The 18,794-nt window shown below is 55.5% G+C and overlaps 1 protein-coding gene across 50 annotated transcripts in view; it reads left to right on the top strand.

The window, feature by feature from the left end:
• Positions 1-18,794, top strand: part of CELF4 (CUGBP Elav-like family member 4) — a 312,994-nt gene that overhangs the window by 286,672 nt on the left and 7,528 nt on the right. For 7 of the 50 annotated variants that reach the window (XM_025273271.3, XM_025273278.3, XM_025273277.3 and 4 more), the window contains exons 8-12: positions 288-437; positions 4,444-4,509; positions 6,029-6,112; positions 11,065-11,208; positions 16,414-16,585. In XM_025273271.3, the coding sequence (XP_025129056.1) occupies positions 288-437; positions 4,444-4,509; positions 6,029-6,112; positions 11,065-11,208; positions 16,414-16,541 (572 nt within the window). In that variant the 3' untranslated portion in view covers positions 16,542-16,585. Of the gene's footprint in view, positions 1-287; positions 438-4,443; positions 4,510-6,028; positions 6,113-11,064; positions 11,209-15,929; positions 16,009-16,413; positions 16,586-18,794 lie in introns of all 50 variants that reach the window. The other 43 variants (XM_025273295.3, XM_025273293.3, XM_025273289.3 and 40 more) reach the window with 13 other exon arrangements.

Here is an 18,794-nt window from a genome sequence, read left to right as displayed (position 1 = left end):
TGCTGCAGCCCCAAGGTCGAGCAGTCAGTGATCAGGGAAGTCTTAGTAGGGAAAGTGGGATTTGGACTCCAGTTTGAAGTATAGATACAGTTGGGATGAGTAGAGTTGTTACACGTAGGGAGATAACCCAAGGCCTGATTCACAGATAGGACTGAGTTGGTGTGTGAGGTCCAAGTCTGTGCCCGGGCCCTTGGAGCCAGGGAGTGGAGATCCACAGGTCGACCTTCATTGCCTTTGTTCTGCCTTGTCTACCCTCCTCCCCCTGCCCCAATCACCTCTAAAACCAGGTGGCAGCACCCCTCCAGGCATCACTGCACCAGCCGTGCCTAGCATCCCATCCCCCATTGGGGTGAACGGCTTCACCGGCCTCCCCCCACAGGCCAATGGGCAACCCGCTGCAGAAGCTGTATTTGCCAATGGCATCCACCCCTACCCAGGTAAGCACATCTGGTTCCCCTTCCTTCTCCGTGAGCCATGCTCCTCATCCTTTCCTGTGCCTGCCCTCACTGTTAGCATGGGAATGTGTGGCCCCTGCCCTCTGTCTGTTCTTTGGTGGAACCCCAAATGTGATCAGGGAGAGCCAGCCTCCTGCCCTCCTTCAGGGAGCTCCTGATGGGAGAGAAGACAGATCCGTGGGTGTTTGTCAGTCTGATGGGTGAGAAAAAAACATTCCTGGGGCTCCCTCAGGGGAGAGAAGAGAATAGATGAGTCGTCCAACCAGGTAGAGAAAGGCTAGTAACTGCAAATTACTTGACGGTGAATTTGACCCAAAGAAGTAAGGGGATAGATGCTAAAAGAATAATTATATTTAGTTTTAAGTAGGACAAGACTCTTCCAGGAAGGAAGTGGAGGTATATAGATTGCTAGACTGGCTAGTACCTATCACTTTGGTCCCTTGGTGCATACCAAAACTGTGGTCAGCACCTGGAGCAGAGGACCAGAACCTTGGACAGCTCCTGGGTCCTGCTTGAATTCTGGCACACAGGAAGATCCAGGAGGCCTGCCCTTGAATAACTTTCATTTCACTCCAGTTGCTCAGTCATGTCCGACTCTTCACGATCTCATGGACTGCAGCATGCCAGGCCTCCCTGTCCATCACCAACTCCCAGAGTTTACTCAAACTCATGTCCATTGAGTCAGTGATGCCATCCAACCATCTCACCCTCTGTCATCCCCTCGTCCTCCTGACTTCAATCTTTCCCAGCATCAGGGTCTCATTGGAAACAATGAGTCACTTCTTTTCATAAGGTGGCCACAGTATTGGAGTTTCAGCTTCAGCATCAGTCCTTCCAGTGAATATTCAGGACTACTTTCCTTTAGGATTGACTGGTTTGATCCCCTTGCAGTCCAAAGGACTCTCTCTTTGTTCCTCTAAAATTTGAATAACTTTGTTCCTTTAAAATTTGGCAGTTCTCCTGTGGTAAGACTGCCCAGTTGACTTGAAGCAGAGCCTCTCTCTGGTCTTGAGGATGGGCTGGCATTGGAGCAGGGAAGGTGGGCCCAAAGGCCTAGAGTAGACTGGTAAGAGGCAGTGCAATAGAGATGATGAGAGCTGTGTCCTCCTTCTTGGAGGGCAGGTGATAAGGTCACAGAGTCCCCATAAGCCCCAGTAAGTGCCCAATCTGTGACAGATGAAAGACAGGCTCCAGAAGGAGGGCAGGGCATGGTCTGATCTCTGAGGAGGTCAGAATCCAGGCAGGAGCACAGTATGCATCGACAGAATAATGAGGCAATATGGTAGAGCAGAGTTTCATCAAGAGTGAGTGTTCTCTGACTTGAGATGCTTGAAGATTCAAATGAAGGGAGAGTTCATTGTGCACAAATGAGCAAGGAGCAGTGTGCTATGGAGGGGCTGTCCTGGTGGGGCAGGGGGTGTAAGGATGTTGACTCAACTAGAGCAGAGGAGGGCAGCCTTGGGGGGCACGTTAGTGCTCCACACTCTAGTTGCCCACCAGAATCTACTGTGTGGCCTTGCAAACCCACAGACACCCAGATTCTGACTTCAGCATTCTGGAGTGAGGCCCAGACACCCAGAGAATATACAAGCTCCACCAGCAGCAGCAGAGGACAAGGTCACCGTGCCAGAGAGAAATGGAGGAGAATTTCCTGACTTTGAACTTGGAGTTGCTCTTGATCCCCTCCCAGTGTTTTCCCACACCTCACCCTCCAGTGCATAGCAAAGAGGTCAGAGAAGCCTATAGGATGAAGTGACAGGGCCTAGAGGAGGGTCTGGAGTGGTGTTGAAGGGCGAAGGCTCCAGGCTGGGAGGGGCTTGGCAAGCTGGAGGTGGGAGAGACCCCACCCATCTCAGGGACCTGGGGTCCTCCTCACTCAGGCTTGTGGGCTGGGAGATACAGTCCCCAGCACTTCTGAGTGGTTTCACTGCCCCCTCCATTCCCTGCCCACAAGCCCATCTGGATCTCTGGATTTTGACAAACCTGTTCTTTCCCCACCCCCACCAACATCTGTGAACTATTTCCCTCATGGAATTTGGAAGGGTTTCTCTCCCCCATTTGTAACAATCTGGCACATCCCATAAACAATCCCCTGCCAGAGCAGGAGGGAGGGATGAAGGGAAGGAAAGAAAAAAAGTAGTGCATTAAAAAAATTAATTTACCATCTTTAAATGCGGAGTTTGGAGCTGCTGTAATGAGCGAGATCCTTCAAAGTGTTCATTCTTTGGCAGTTACTAATGAGGTCATTAAGCAGAGAAGTGGAGAGGAGGCTCGGAAATGCTTTTCTCCACTACCTAGCCCCAGGTAGCATCTCTACTCTCCCCTCTTGCCCTCGAGATCATGCCGAAAGCACACAGTGTGGCCTTTGCTTAACACCCTGAAGGGGTGGCTCTTGAAATGATAAGGACTGTTCATTCCTCTCTGTGTCGCAGTATTTGCTGAGCACTTGCTGTGATCCTGGCATCGCTACAGAGGGACCTGCCATATAAGTCATACACGTTATGTTTTGCGTAGGGCCCAAACTTTGCCCAAAGAAGAGATATCTTTTTTCTAGCTGGCATAAAGGCCAGTTCCAGAGCTGGGTAGACCATGAGGATAAGCAAGATAGCTCTCTCTCTGGGGATATAGGGCTGGTGCAAGAGTCAGGTGGAGAGGGAGCAGGCGGTCACATGGCTAACCACCACCACCACCACCTTCCCTCTGGGCACTCCAGTGCCCACCCTGGGGGAAATAGAGGGATAGGTTTTGTCCTGGACAACCCCAGGTGGGAAGGAGCCTGCATCCTTACCCATCTTTAGCTCGCCCCTCTGAGTGTGCCCTCCCCCAAGGACCTCTGGCCCAGGACTTTCCCTTGCCCCCCGACACCCAGTGCTGTTGTTCTAGTGTGGCTTTACTGAGAGGTTCAGGGGAGGGAGCTCAGACAGGAGGTTTGGGAATTCTCCCTGGTCTACTGGCCTCAGAGCCTGGCATGGCCAGTTAGCTTGGCTAGCTTGGGTCACCAGGCAGATAAACCTGGATGGTTTCCTTTCTATCTCCCTGTGTTCTCCAGCTGGCCTCAAAGGTAATGAGGCTGGATATGTCCCCACCCACGTCCCTGGGCCCCCAAGGCCAGCCCACTCGCACTTTAGTCATCACTGACCTGCATCACCAAAGGCAGAGTTCACCATGGGCCCATGCGCCATCCAGCCTTTTGCCCACCACGTCTGCAGACACCACAAAGGCAACTGAAGTGAACTGAGCCTGTTCCCCGGTCCAGCTTCCCCAGGTTGCTTGCCAAAGTATCAGCCTCTGGTCCTCTGGCACTGGGTGGTGAATACCCAGTCATGAGATCGGGTGTGATAAGACCCTTGGCCTTTGGTGTCTGTGGGCACTGTGGGGCAGATCTCATTTGTGTGGTCGGTCCTACCATGGGCGTGCCCGGGAGTGGATGACCTCTGTGCCTCGTGCAAACTCCTAAAGAATTTGGGAGGAGGTCCCTGTACTTGAGCAGGTGTGGGTGGCCCAGAGAGAATGGCAGCATAAGGCCTCTATGCTCTTTCAGCTTCTGCCCCCAGTTGTGCTGGGGACTAGGGATAAGTGAGGAGGAGACCACCCTCCTGACAGCCTCTGGCCTCCTTGCCTGCTCTCAGGCAGCCCTTCTCCAGGGCCAGGTCCCTCGGGTGTCTCCCTACCCAGCCCCTCATGGTCGAGCCCTCCTCTGTTGTCTCCTCCCCACCCTCCCCAGCCTTCTGCATGAGCCCCCCAAACCAGCGGCAGCCTACATCCCCCAACCAGGGGGAACAGCCTACCACCCTCCTGAGGGCCCCAGACTGGGGAAAGGGCCCCCCCTCCCAGCCATTCAGGGAGCCTGCCTCAGATGTCCTGCCCCAGGACAGGGACTGCGGTGGCCGGGAAGGCAGTGTGGCCGCAGCAGCATGTCCGGGGCGTGGCGGGGGAGGGGCTGGTTTGGGCAGGCATTGCTGACCTCTGTCCTTTGGCTCCCCTGCAGCACAGAGCCCCACAGCCGCGGACCCCCTGCAGCAGGCCTACGCCGGAGTGCAGCAGTATGCAGGTCGTTAGTATCCACGCGTCCCCACGGTGGTCCCCGGCTGCGTGCACCTCCCCGTGCCTGGGCATCGCCCCACCCAAGCCTGGGCTTAGCAGTGTGGGGGGTTTGGGGGGGTGGGGAGGGACTGACAGGGATCTGTGGTCCCCCTACCAGGCTGCCTCCTTCTCTGCGGATGTCCTTTGGTGATCAGGCAGAGCTTGCCTCACCCTAATTCATCCTGGCAGTGGTGGGGGGCCTCAGAACTCCATTTGAGCTGGTGATCTGGGCTAAGCTTTAGCCTTGCTGTAAAGCGGCATCTCTGAGGCCAGATGTCCTGCCCCCGTGGTGCTGCCAGGGCGGGTCTGTCCAGGGGCACCAAACCTCCCCCAGCAGCACCACGTGAGACTGGAGCTGGGGGGCCACTGGCCCAGAAAGCACAGATGCCCGTTTGAAGGAGGAGAAACAGCTTCCATTCCCCTATCCCCAGCTACACACAGGCAACAGGAGTGGGGCCCGAGTGAGGAGGACAGGGGAGGACAGAAGGCTAGAGGCAGAAAAAAGGAGAAGCGGGCAGGTGGCCTCGGGTCACTGAATGCGGAGGTGATGAGCTACTGTAGGAAGCCCAAGGCCAGCTGTCAGCCACACTTCTCTCCTACCTCTGGGCTGGACAACACACACATGCGTACACACACACACACACCCCACAGTCATCTCTGCCAGCCAGGGTCCTGCTGTCTGGCCCCATCAGGGTTCCTCCTCGTTGCGTTCAGATGAGCTGGCAGTGTCTCCCTGGAGGGTAACAGGGCTGCCTAGTACATGGGGGCCCGCGTGAGCTGGCTGTCACCTAGAGTCCAGGGGAAGCTCTCTTCCTCACCTGCTGACCCCCCGAACCCCTTTGGGAGCCAGGCCAGGCTGAGGAGGGTCTAGCCAGTCCTGTGCCTCCTCTGACCCTTTTTCCATTTGAATATAGAAAGCATCAGATTTGTTCAACTCAGTCTTCGGCCCTTGGGGAACCAGCCAATAGCAGGGTCCCAGAGGCTAAGCTCACACCTAGGGTGGCTCCCCACCTCCCCCACTGGTGCCATCTGAGCACTGGTGAGGTGGTGTGAGCCCGAGGCAGCCCGGGCTCAGAGAAGGGGAAACCTGGTGGGTGCCAGGTGGTGTGGGGCCATCCTTTCCATTCTGATGTTTTTGGTTATCCATTATTGTGGATTATCTGCACACATGGGTTGTCCATTGTTGCAGATTAAACCTGCCTCCCCCAGGCACACACCAGCATGCACACACACATGCACACACATGCATGCACACACATGCACACACATGGGGGCCCGCGTGAACACATAAGCAACTTCTAGACTTCCCTTTGCTGCTTCTCCTTCATTACTGCTAAAAACTGGCTTTACGTTAAAAATGCATTTTTTTCGCTGGTCTGCTTTGACTGCTCACCACTGAAACTTCTCTCTTTCTTCCTGCCTCTCACCCTGTCTCTCTTCGTGTTACTGTCACCGTCTCTCGCTCTTGCCTCTTCCCTTGGGTCCTCCAGCAGCCGCCTACCCTGCTGCCTATGGTCAGATAAGCCAGGCCTTTCCTCAGCCACCTCCAATGATCCCCCAGCAACAGAGAGAAGGTGAGTCTGCCAGTGGGGCTCCTACGCCCTTCCCCCTTGTCCCTCAAAGAGGCTGCTCCCCCAGGCCTTTGGCGGTGGCGTTCTGTTGGCAAGGTGGCCACATCTGTGTTGTGCCGAGGGTGAGGGGGGCTGCAGGAGTGTGAGAGGCGGCGCAGAGGTGCACATCACAGGCAACTCTGCAAACCCCAGTGGAGGGAAGTCAGGATGGGGGAGGCCTGGACGAGGCAGGGTAAAGGAGTCGCCCCTCCCACAATGGGCAGCTTTTGTCCAGTGGAGAGGAAGGGGAGACATAGGGATGCTCATGGCTGGGGTGGTGGGCAGGAGCGGGGAGACCAGTTCATCTAGGACAGAAGCTGTGCCCTCTCGGTGAGCAGGAGAGCCCACCTGGAGCTCCCAGGGCAGGATCCAAGGGTGGGTGAGGGGTTGGGGTGCTCTGGTGTAGGCCTAGTAAAATAAGGGGATCCCAGAAAGCTGCCTCTGAAGCCCTGCTGTGAACAGGGCGGCAAGCCAATGGGCTTTAGATGCTGGAACCTCCTAGAGACCCTCAGCGTCCTCCCATTCCAGAGTCCGGAGCCCCATGGGGACTGGATAACAAGTCCAAGCTCGGGGATACTCACAGAGCCCCGTGTGATGGGATCTTGTCTCCCACCCTATGAAAAGGATCACTCTGCCAGTGAGGCCACGATACCCACCCCACTAGCCCACATGGCCAGAAAGGACCAGTGGTTTCCAGATCGTTGGCTCGTAGTCCTTGCAGCAGACAGTCCCAGAGCTGTGGGAGGTGGGCTAGTCCTGGAAAGGACCTCAGGGTCTGTTAGTCCAAAGCTCTGTGGTCCCAAACAAGCCCCAGAGCCTGGATGGCTGCTGGCCTGGTCTTTGAAGCAAATCCTTCTAGGTTTGAGTTCTAGCTTGGCCTTTCTTCTCTCAGCTTTGGCGTCCTCACCTGTAGAATGAGGACAGTGGTAATCATTCCCTAGAGGGGTGTGAGGATCACCTAGCTCAAGACTGTCTCCAGACTCCAGCAGTCACCAGCTGATTTCTCACTGTGCATGTCGCCCTTCCCTCACCAATTGGTCACCCCCTCCAAAGTCGTATGTGAGGTGTTATCTCAGTTCACGTGCATGGAGCAGCTCCCGAGACCTGTGTCACCATCTTCCCAGGGCCCGTGAAGATGCAGGAACCCAGCGGGATACACAGCGAGGCCCCCTGCTCACTCCTGCAGCCACGTGCTGCTGCAGCTCCAAGTCACACCTGGGCCCGTCGGTGAAATGCGGGTGGGGGATAGGGCATCAGCTTGCCTCTGCCAGCAGGTCCCCTCCCTGGGTTGTGGCCCTGGAGCCTGCCGTGCCCTCCTCCCTCGAGTCCATGCCTTCCAGCACCACATCAGTCGGGTCAGAGCCACAAGTGGTGGGGTGCAACTTTACCCATCCCAGGCCCAGAACTGTGCCCAAGGGCCCTCATTGCTTTTGTCACCACGGTAACTTCAGGCTGACCCACCCTCACCTTGTAGTCAGTGCCCCGCATCGCTCTGGCCTGAGGCTCAGAGGTCTCTACACACACACACACACACACACACACACACACACACAGAGCTGCAGATCAGTGCTGCTTGCCCCAACACACATGACAGCCCCTCCCACTGGCCTAAACCCATTCCCTTCATCTGCTCCCTGTCCTACCCGCTACCTCACACTTTGTACCAGCCTATGCATCTAGCTCCAAACTCTTCCACGTACCTTCTCTCCATCTCAGAGCAGCTTTAGGCCCTCCCATCCCCATGCCCTGCTCCCCAGAGCAGACCCTGTGTGGCCAGTCCCCACTCCGGCCTCCCCTCAGGCAGGGGGGCCTCCTACTGTTGTCCCCATCCTCCCTGACTTTGGTACCCTGGGGGAGCAGGGCAGGGGGAGGGGTGAGATGTGAACCCAGATCTTTAGAGAAGTACACTGCATACAGGCGCAAGCTCACGGTGCTGGGAGTGGGGTCTTTGGGGAATTCTTTGGGGTCCTGAAGGATGAGGTCTTCAGATTTGAAGATGGGGAGATGGGTATCCAAGGCAGGGAGAACAGCAGGAGCAAAGGCAAGGCATGGGTGTTGTCAAGTATGAGGTGAGCCTGGAAATGGCGTGGGATGGAGCCAGAACAAAGCCATGTCCGGTGTGCATGAGGTATGAGCTGGAAGGCTGCGCCCCTCCAGGCATGCCAGTGGCTAGCCTCTTTCCACGTAGTCGCCACCACTTGTGTCAGTGCCATTGAAATACCAGGACACGCTGGCTGCTGGGCAGGAACCACCTTCCAGCTCCCTTGTCTTTGAGTTGACCCTGAAAACAGATGCCTGAAGCCCCTGAGGCTGTCTGCCCACAGACCACCTGGGTTGTTGTGCCAAGGGATGTAGTGTGCTCCAGGGCCATAACTTTCTGTCTCTGGAGCTCCATTTCTCTTGTCTCCAAAGGCTAGGTTGGACCAGATTGATATCCAAAGCCCTACCGTTGTGCTATCTGGATGCTCGATAATCTGGGAATTAGGGAATGCACTGAGGGCTCCAGGGTAGCCTGATAATGACAATGTCTAGGCCCACTGTTGGGGATGAGGGGGCAGGGGGCTAGCCTGGGACTGGGAGAGCTGGCCCTGTGGGGCTCAGCCACACGCCACGCTGAGGGGACTGAGTGCAGAGGCTCTGCCCTCGAGGCTCCTCGTCTCTTTTAAGGAGAACAGAAATAACATCCATACCAAGCAGCTTGCAGGATTTGAGCTTGTAGGGAGGCCCCCAAGTTCAAGGTGACTGTCAGCATGCAGGGAGAGCAGAGTAGGAGTATGGGGAAGGCAAATGCTCCTGCAACCTAGAAAGCGCCCCCTTCTGGCTGGAGAGAAATCTTCCCAGACCTACTGGAGAAAGAGCCTCAGTATTGCCCAGAATATGGGCTGTGGGAGCCCCAGGGCTGTGGGGACTCAGGTCTAGGTGGGGACCATCAAGGGACACATCCATAGGGTATGAACCAATGAAAACATGCCATGGTTGGAGGGGACGGGAGGTGGGTGTGGAGGGGAGGAAGGGCCACCAGGGCTTGGGGAATTCTGCACCGGGACCCCTGGCAGTGGGTGAGGGAGCTCGCTTGCGCCTGTTCTGAAAGCGCCGTTCAGGGAGGGGAGGCCAGAGAGTGGGGATGGGCAGATGGTGTGGGGCAGGGACCAGGGCCGAGGAGGTCATTGGTTCAGAGGGAGGCTTTGGTGGTCAGAGGACTTTTAGCTATCAGCTGTGACCCTCAAGGGCACAGAAATAGAGGGAAGATGTAAAAATAGAAGTCAGAAGTATGTCAGAAGTAGTTAGGCTTCCCAGGTGGCTCAGTGGTAAAGAATCAACCTTCAATGCAGCAGATATGGGTTCTATCCCTGGGTCAGGAAGATACCCTGGAGTAAGAAATGCCAACCCCCTCCAGTATTCTTGCCTGGAGAATCCCATGGACAGAGAAGCCTGGTGGGCTACAGTCTATGGAGTCACAGAGTCAGACATGACTTAGCAACTGAGCACACACACACAGTTTAAAGGTCAAGTTTTATGTGGCACACTCTATTTTAGATGCAAGAAAAAGAGGAAGCAGCTTCGTGAGATTTCTCATTCAAAGAGCTAAAACTCAGCCTTTTGGTCATTTAAAAAGAAACATGTAAACTGAGCTGTAACCGAGCTGTAATACAGGTCTGGTGTTTAAACTGAGTTGTAACAGAGCCGAAACACTCTTCTGTCTGTCGCTTCAAATTTTTGCTGCAGTGAGACAGAAATGAGGAAATTACATACTCCTCCATCAAATTCATATTTAATTTTGAAAGAAACTGCCAATATGTTTTAATTTTTATAAAAAATAAATTAATTTTAAAAGAAACATGTAAATCTTTAGCTATCTGGAAATTTCAGAAATCCTGAATCCTCCTGGATTCAGGATTCTGGGGCACTGAGATTTATGATAAGGAAGTAGAGAGAAAGGAGGACATAGACCATGGAGACAGACAGCCTGAGTCTGGGTTCATATCCTGGCTCCATCATCTACTAGCTATGCGACTTGGCAGATGACTTAACCTCTCTGGCCTCAGCTTTCTTATCTGTAAAGTGGGGATGACAGTAGCCTCAAGGCAGCTGTAAGGATTAAGTGAATTAACATATACATAAAGTGTGCAGAGCATCCTGGCATGCAGTTAGCACTACAGAAGTGGCAGGGCTCTTATTGTTGAAATGGAGAGTCTTTTAATATGATGAAGCTGGTGGTACCCTGGCTTATGGGAATCCTATCATGAAGCCTTTGTATGAAGCCCTTTCTGCTCACCTGGCTTGCTGGAGCAGGTGGGATAAATCTTGGTTTCCACCTTCAAGGTTTCCACCTGACTTTAAGGTTCAGGGCAGTGGAGGGTAAGGCCTTTGGGGATCAAGTGGGAAAGAGTGGCTGCAGGCCAGGACAGAGGATGGGGATTCCAGGCCGCAGAGTCCTGCCTTTGGCCTGGGGAAAATGGGGAGTGAGGCTTGCAGAGATAGGGCTGCCCCAGCACTTCCCTCCATCCTCCCCTGGTGGGGGTGGGTGGGGGGGGGGTTGGGCAGGTCTCCCTACCCACTGCCTCTCCTCAGTATTTCTCCTCCAAGACTAATCAGGCATGTTCACCCCATTCACTGGGTGCCTCCACCCCTGGAGCCCTAGAGTTGCCAGGCACCCTGTGATGCAGAAAAGGCCTTTGAGGCACAGAGAGGTTCAGAGACTTGCTCGAGGGCAGAGTGGAGACCAGAGCTCAGACCCGGGGCTCAGTAGCTCCCCACTTTTTCGTGGCCGCTTTTGGACCTTGGATGAGACCCCCCTCCTAACCTCGCCCCTACCCCTCCCTGCTGCCGCTGCCTAACTCGCTCACCTCTCCTCTGTCTCTCTCTTCCCCCACCCCGCCATCCCTCCTCCCCTGACCCCCCCCCCTCCACCGCAGGGCCCGAGGGCTGTAACCTGTTCATCTACCATCTGCCCCAGGAGTTTGGGGACGCTGAGCTGATGCAGATGTTCCTCCCTTTCGGTAATGTCATCTCCTCGAAAGTGTTTGTGGATCGGGCGACTAACCAAAGTAAATGCTTTGGTGGGTAAAGATAACAAACCAACTTCACCTAGGACAGGGTGGTGCTCGCACCAATTTACCGGTGTCCAACTGCTTTTAACCTGCTCCTTCACATCGCCGCCCCTCGCCCCCACTCCCAAATGCTCCTGTGCCCAGCCTCCAGCCTCTATCTCTCACTCTCTTCTCTCTTCCGTTCTTTGGTTTCTTGGCTTTTCCTGCCCACTCCCATCCAGTCTCCTACCCACCACCCCTAGTCCAAGAGAGAGCCTTCCCTCCCAGCCCCAAAGCTCAATTCCCACCAACTGAGAAGGGAAGGGACCGTCTTGGGCAGAAGGAGGAGGGGCAGGGAGCAGAGCCTCACAACAGCCATTCTCCCAGCACCCCTCTCCTCTCAAGGCTACAGTGGCCCTGGGGGTCAAAGCTGAGCATGATTCTTGGGGTGGGGGGTTCACCCAACTGAAGTCCCTACCCTGCTGGCCCCTTGGCCTCCTCTGTCCATCTTTCTGTCCTGCACCTGCCCCATTCTCTGTCTACCCTGCTCTTTGCCCCCCTCTTGCCATCCAATGCACCCTCCTGCCCGAACCCCCACCCCTCAGGCCACCAGAGCGAAACTGTCAAGGAATCAGGAAGATGAAACTGGTCCCTGCCCTCAGGAAGCCTCAAGTCTGAGCTTAGATGAAAATCATATCTATTCAATGGCAGTGAGATCTGCCAGGCACCAACTAATGAGGAATGAGAAAGGCAGGTGGATGCAAGCAGACAGAAGGGGAGGGAATTCCAAGTAGGGGGAAATAGAATGGATGAGCATATGGAGGCTGGGATGAGGAGAGTCAAAGGCTAGAGAATGAGGAAGCTGGAGGCTTTGGGGAGAAAGGAAGGTTCAGGGGAGACCAGCTGTGAGGGCAAGTCTGTGCTGGGGAGGGTTTCAATCATTCAGGTGAAGATGTTTCATATGGTGCTGTAGGCAGTGGAAGATGGGGGAGTAATGGGATGAAGATACCTTTGGGAAATTCTCCTGGACAGAGTGTTAGATGGGAGACGAAGGACTTGGGAGGATCTAGGAGTATGGTTGTCAGATAAAACACAAGATACCCAGTTAAATTGGCATTTCGGATAAATAACATTTTTATATTATGTATATATGTATACATATGTCCCAAATGGGTCTTCCCTGGTGGCTCAGAAGGTGAAGAATCTACCTGCAAGTTGGCAGACCCAGGTTCAACCCCTGGGTTGGGAAGAGCCCCTGGAGAGGGGAATGGTAACCCACTCTAATATTCTTGACTGGAGAATTCCATGGACAGAGGAACCTGGTGGACTACCATCCATGGGGTTGCAGAGTCGGACACGACTGAGTGACTAACACACACACATGTCCCAAATATTATGTGCAATGTGTCCCATGCAATATTGGAGACATACTAAAAAAGTATTTATTGCTTATCTGAAATTCCAGTTCAGCTGGGCTTCCTGAGTTTCAGTTTGCTTCTTCAGACCTCCTGGAAACCCATGTCATCCCCACACATCTCCTCTCCACTCCTCCTTGGCCCCTCTCCCACCTCTTCTGCCTCCATGAAAGCTGCTTTCTCAGGTCTGATCTACTCCTGAGTCCCCCAGAATTGAGGAGTCCGGTCCCCAGACAGCCACACATGGAACCAGAACTGAGTCAGCCCAGCACCTCCAGGTTGACCCCCAGATTCAGGGGCTGTAAGGACAGAATAGGATCCTTCTTTGAACACAGAACCTGGGTCCCCTCTTGGGGATGGGGGAGGGGACAAGGTACAAAAGTGCAGAAGTGCAGGAAAGCACGTGTTAAGGAGATTCCAGTTTGGAGACCAGCTCTCCAGGTCCATGAAGGGCTTCAGGGTGGAAATGATGTTCCCCAAGGCAGTCAAGATCTTTGCAGTGTTCCTTCCCCTCTGGCAGCTGCCACTAAAAATCTGTGTAGTATCAGAGGCATTGAGTTGCCCAGCAGCTCATTTCTCTGGGGGATGGGAGAACAAGGCCAAAGAAAAAGACCGGGGTGCACCCCTCCACTGTTTGGTGTTTCTTCTGACGAATTACAGTTGTGTATGTAAAAACAGCAGACTGGAGATCAGCTGCATTTGGTCTCTAAGTAAGCCTCAGATGTCTCATAAGTCAGAAGAAAACTGCAAAGAGCCCAGACTGTGCTGGGTACCCAGGCTGGAGCAGGCTCAGTCTGCAGCCTTTTCCTCTGGCATCTATGCTGTACCACTCCCTCCAGTCAACCCCAGATTATCCTTGCCATTAGCTCGTTCAAGTTCTCCAGCAAAGACTTTTGCCCTACTTTTTCTGGAAGTCCTCCCCCGTATACCTCTGCTCTGGTTCTTTCTCTCTTTCTGAACAAACATCTAGCACTGAACACCCAACAGCCTTGAGAAAGGCCAGGATCCCACCCAGCTGGCCTGCCCAGTGGCTCCTCCTTCACTCTCTTGGGGTCCCTCCCTTGCTTTGGCAGCCCAACCTGTGCATCTCCCCAGCATGCACTCATGGGCAAGCTTACTCTCTGGATCTCAGTGTCTGCATTTGTGGAATGGGGATTTTGGCGGTCAGCTCTCAGTGATGCTGTGAAGGTTACACAAGACATTCCATGTGAGGGACCTAGTCAGAGTGGACCTTCAGGAGGTGCTAGGGCCCCTTTTATTCCCCCCAAAAGGGCTATGTTGCTCCACACATGGTCCTCTGTGAAAGTGAACTCCTCAGAGTCTTCCCTTGCTCTTTATAACCACAAAAGGAATCTTTTGGAGGCCTTCGTGAGCAGCACAAATGGTTTTTGTGTTGGAGGAGGGGCTGGAGGGCCGCCAGGAGGGCATCCTGCCTGCACAGCCTTCACGGTCTGGGAGGCAGGCACCTTCTCAGGGGCGGGAGGAATGGGGCAGGGGGCTCTGAGAGAAGGGACACAGCCCTGGAAACCAGGTACATGGGAGATGGTGCCCAGAGCCTTGCTAAGGGGGCCAGTGGGGAGATGCTCCCTGCCCTGACTGCTAGCCAGTTAATAAAGTTCAGGAAGAAAAGTTCCTTGAGCCTGGAACCCTTCCCAACCCCCAGGCTTCCAGTACTCAGCCTGAGGCTGGCTTCTTGCCTCCTCCCTGAACTTCTCTCCCTCCTTTTACACCTTCGCCCTACACAGCATCTCCAGCCCTTTTTATCTTTGTCCCGTCTCTTTCCCACTTTGCTCATATTTGTTTTTTTTTGTGTGTGTGGGGGGGTAGCTGTCACCAACAGTAAAGCTATCTTGTCCTGGTAGGAAGGGAGGCTTTTAGCTTGCCTAAAAAGAGAGCAATGTAACAGATGCACCATTCACACATTTGAAAACTGCTCTGCTGACAGCTTGACTGTAGTTTTGTGGGGAAGGGATGGGCCAGGAGGGCATGAGAGGGGGAGGTGGAAAAATGATTCACATTGATTTCCAACTATGGATAATCCAAAATCCTTCCTGTGTATTTTGGTGTATAGATGAATACAGATGTTGGATATGCTGCCCTGGGCCCAGCTGTGTCCAGTCTCATCTGAGCTCACATGCTAGCCCTCTTTGAGTACACTCACATGTACCTGCACACATCCCTCCCCCGTCTTTGATGATGCATGGTTGCAAGAGAAAATGTGCAGAAATGCAGGAGGGAGAAAGAGAAAAGAGGCCAGAAGAGATAGTGTCCGGGTGGAGGTAAAGGGGAGAAAGGGTCACCACATGGGGAGAGTGAGGGAGGGATCTCAGGCAGGACCATGGGACCACAGATAGTTAACCAAGAAACAGCTTTCTACCTCGGTGGGGTCTGTACATTTATCCCTTATATATCTAATGGCCATTTGGGGATAAACACCCCAAATAAGGCACATTTGCAGGATGGCCAGGAAACTCTGCCAAGCGTAGTTTCATATTTGCAGGATCTAAGTCCATTTTACCAGAGAAACGGCCTCCAAAGTCAAATAAATTCCAGGAAATACGAGGTTTAAAAAAGTCATAAAGAAGAGAGAAGCTGGGGTGGGAGGGGGATGTTTTTGTTTGTTAATGTGCCAGAAACTGTTCCAGAGTGACCTGTCTACAAACCCACCTGACCACAGAAGGTCCTTTCTCAAGGAGCACCGTTTGAGCCGTTTTGGGAAATGCTGATGTAGTGTAGTCTATAAATAGGAGATGCATTTTAAGTTCCAAAAGGTGTCAACTTTGGGAACCTAATCCGTCCCACCTGGGAACTGCTTGCTTCAGGTGACTGGGAGCCATGGATGGTTCTATATCGCTGTCCTGGGATGCTGGGAGGAGTGAACGTGTGACAAGGACTTCTGCAGCCTGTAGTACACGGAGAAAGCTCTCAGCGAACTTTCGCTAATAGTGTCAGTTTGTACTGTTACTGTCACACCATTATCAGTGCTATGAGAGGTTCACAGGGGACGCGTCAGCGGGCGCGTGCTTAGTCCAGGCCAAGAGCCGCTGCTCCAGGATGGAGTTGTACTAAACATGAAAGGGTGGTGCGGACGGCCTCTGGGAACGAGGTGGCGTTTCACGCGAGCCAGTGTGGACTAACCCGGGCGGCCACCCGGATCCTGGCTGTGGGGCGGGGGGGCTCGGCCTGGACGGAGCGGGCGGAGCGGCGGCGGGGACCCCGCCTCGGCCCCGGCCCGTGGCCGGCGGCGCTCGCCAGGGGGGCGGCCGGGATCGGCGGCGGCGACGTTCGCTCCGGGGCGCCTCCCCTCCCTCCCCTCGCACTCCTCTCTCTCCCCAGGCCGGCCCCCCGTGCCCTCCCGCTGCCAGGCCCCCTCCTGTCAGGGAGGACAGTGTCCAATAAACTCCTCCGCCCGCAGGTGTGTCCGCCCTCTCCCACCGCAGGCGGGGGCTGAAGTGCCGGGGCCGGCCGGGGTGGGGGAGAGGGCGCCCGGGACAGCGTCGCCGCCGAGAGCCGAGGCGGAGCGGGGGCGGCCCGCCCGGGGCCGCGCGGGTCGGTAGCCGGGAGCCTCCTCAGCGCGGCCCGGGAGGAGGCCGCGCGCACGAGGGCTGTGGGGGAGGGGTGCGAGTCTGAACAGGGGGCGGGGCCACGAGGGGCGGAGCCTCGAGCCCCGCCCCGCCCGGAGGCTCGGCGGGAGTGGGCGGGGCCTCCGCCCGCCCCGCCCCGCCCCCCGGCGCCCGCCTTCTCCCCTTCCCCTCCTCGCCCCCTCCCGGCCGGGGCGGCCCCGTGGAAACCCAGGCCCTCGTCCCTCGTGTTTCGCTAGGCTTCGTGAGCTTCGACAACCCGGCCAGCGCGCAGACCGCCATCCAGGCCATGAACGGCTTCCAGATCGGCATGAAGAGGCTCAAGGTGCAGCTGAAGCGGCCCAAAGACGCCAATCGCCCGTACTGAGCGCCGGCGGGAGCGTCCCCCGGGGGAGATCAGGACTCGCACAGGTAACCGGGATCGGCCGGGGCGCGGGGACGGGGAGGTTGGGGAGGTTGATACCGGACGGACCCGCCGCCTCCTCTGGCCTCTGTTGCCTGGACCCTCGTTGTGCCTTGGACCCGCTGCGCCCGGCTCGACCTGCTCCCAGGGGGCAGGCGCAGAGCTGTGGTCATCCCCGACAGAAATGGGTATGGCCATCCCCCTGCCGCAGAGCCAAGAGGGGACAGGAGGGAGGGAACTGCTTTGAGAAGGTCTACACTGGCAATCTTGTTTGCCAGAAGTCCTGGGGTGAGCCGATGGCAAGCTCAGGGCTAGGAGAGTTTGGGTGGCATAGGCTCTGTGGTGGGGAGCTATAGACATGTGCTGGGGCCTTCTGTCAGACTCCCTGGCTCTCCACTCTCCAGCTCTGGGGGCCTGTCAACACTTGACCACCTCACCCCTCCAGTTCCCCACAGCTCAGTCTGGAGAGGAGGGAACAGGACTTTTCAAAGAGAACTTTACCAAAAAACAAAACAAGAGGGGACAGAGGCTGAGGAGGGTGACTGTATATATGGGGCTGGGGCCACTTACCCTGCCCACTTCCCAGAGCCCGTGATGAGTGGACAGGTGTCACTTTTCCCAGCTCTCTGAGTCCTGCCTTAAAGCTGGAGGCACCATCGGGCCACTCCTCCTCCAGGCCACATACTCCCCTGGATGAAGCAGCTTCCTGGGGCAGAGTTGGGGGCGGGGGGGAGGTGGGAGATGTGCCTGGTCATCAAGAGTTCACCCCCAGCCTGGCTTCCCCCACTGTGGTGCCCTCCTGCCATCCCAGCTTGTTCCCTGGCCAGGGCCAGGCTGCCAGCCCTCTGCCGCCTCCACAGTTCTGTGGGTCAGCTACTGTTAGGAGCTCAGCATGAGTGATACTGATCAGAATCCTTGTCCTTAGCAAGGCAGACAAACATCAAACAAGGACATATGATCAAAGAGTAAATTGTATAGGGTGTTGAAATTGTTGGTTACAGTTAAATCAGGTAGTCAGGGTAGGCCTTGCTGAGAAAGTGACACTTGAGCAGAGATCTGAAGAAGGGAAGACAGGGAGCCATGCCAGGGTCCAGAGGAGTATGGTGTACAGGCTCCAAGGTGACAGCCAAGGCGGTGTGTGCAGGGATCGGCAGTAGGCCTAGATGATGGAGAGCTATGGCAGGCTGGGGGCCGGGGGAGTAGAAAAGGAGATCCCAGAGGTGAGGAGGGCCGCCTCGTGAAGGAACCCAGTCCGCTGTGTGGACTTCGGCCTCTCCACTGAAATGGAGGGCTAAGGGAGCCACTGGAGAGCTCTGCGGGGCACAGGGCTGTGGGTGACTTGCATTTCAGTAGGATCACTGGCTGCTGTATTGATAGACTGTGGGGCCACAAGCAGAGGTCTAGTGCCTGGACCGCTCAGTCCAAGGGGATAGCAGTCACTCGAGGTGCTGTGAAGGAGCTGGTGCTGTTTGGAAGGAATTCAAGGGGGTGTGAGAGAAAGAGGGTTAGGATGGCGCTTGGATTTCTGGCCGGAGTGACCGCAAGAGCAGAGTAGTTGTGACCTGAGATGGAGAGGGCTCGCGAGAAAGGTGAGCCACGTGACAGTTACACCTTCCAGTGAAGGGTCAGAGTCTGGAGTCTGGGAGGGAGGGCTCCAGTTTCCCAGTCTCCTCCCAGATCCCCGCACTGCCAGTAGGACCCCTTTTGTCCACTTGGGAGCAGCCATACTCACCTTCTCTCCAAGAGGTTTTCTTGAGCCTCTATTCACAGCAAGGCTGGAAGAGCAAAGTCTGCCTCCCTTGCTTCCTGACTTCCCGCCCCTGCCCATCTCTGGTCTGCATGAAATGCGCATGAGCATGCGCGCGCGCGCACACACACACACACACACGCACATGCGTGCACTCACGCACACGCATCCATTCAGAGTGTGGGCAGTTTTTGTGCTTAGTTCCGGGATACAGAGATGCATGGTCACCATCCTGCCCGCGTGGAGCTTCTGGCTCTGTGGCAGCCAGCAGATGGTGCAGAGGGCACGTTTCCAGAGGAGGGAGGGACAATGCAGTGGAAGCGCCCTTTTGTGACATGGAGCACTTTTTCTTCAGTAGGTTAACTCTGCTGTCAGGGCATGACCTGGGTCAAGGTGCTTCCCCTCTTGGGCTTGCATTTCTCCAGTGATGGAGCCCAGGTGCTGGAGCCGCCACAGGAGTTTCCGGGTGG

Source organism: Bubalus bubalis, chromosome 22 (assembly GCF_019923935.1).
Source record: "Bubalus bubalis isolate 160015118507 breed Murrah chromosome 22, NDDB_SH_1, whole genome shotgun sequence".
In the NCBI taxonomy this organism is placed as follows: domain Eukaryota; kingdom Metazoa; phylum Chordata; class Mammalia; order Artiodactyla; family Bovidae; genus Bubalus; species Bubalus bubalis.
Note: the sequence above shows the minus strand (reverse complement) of the source record. Positions and strands in the feature narration are given on the sequence as shown.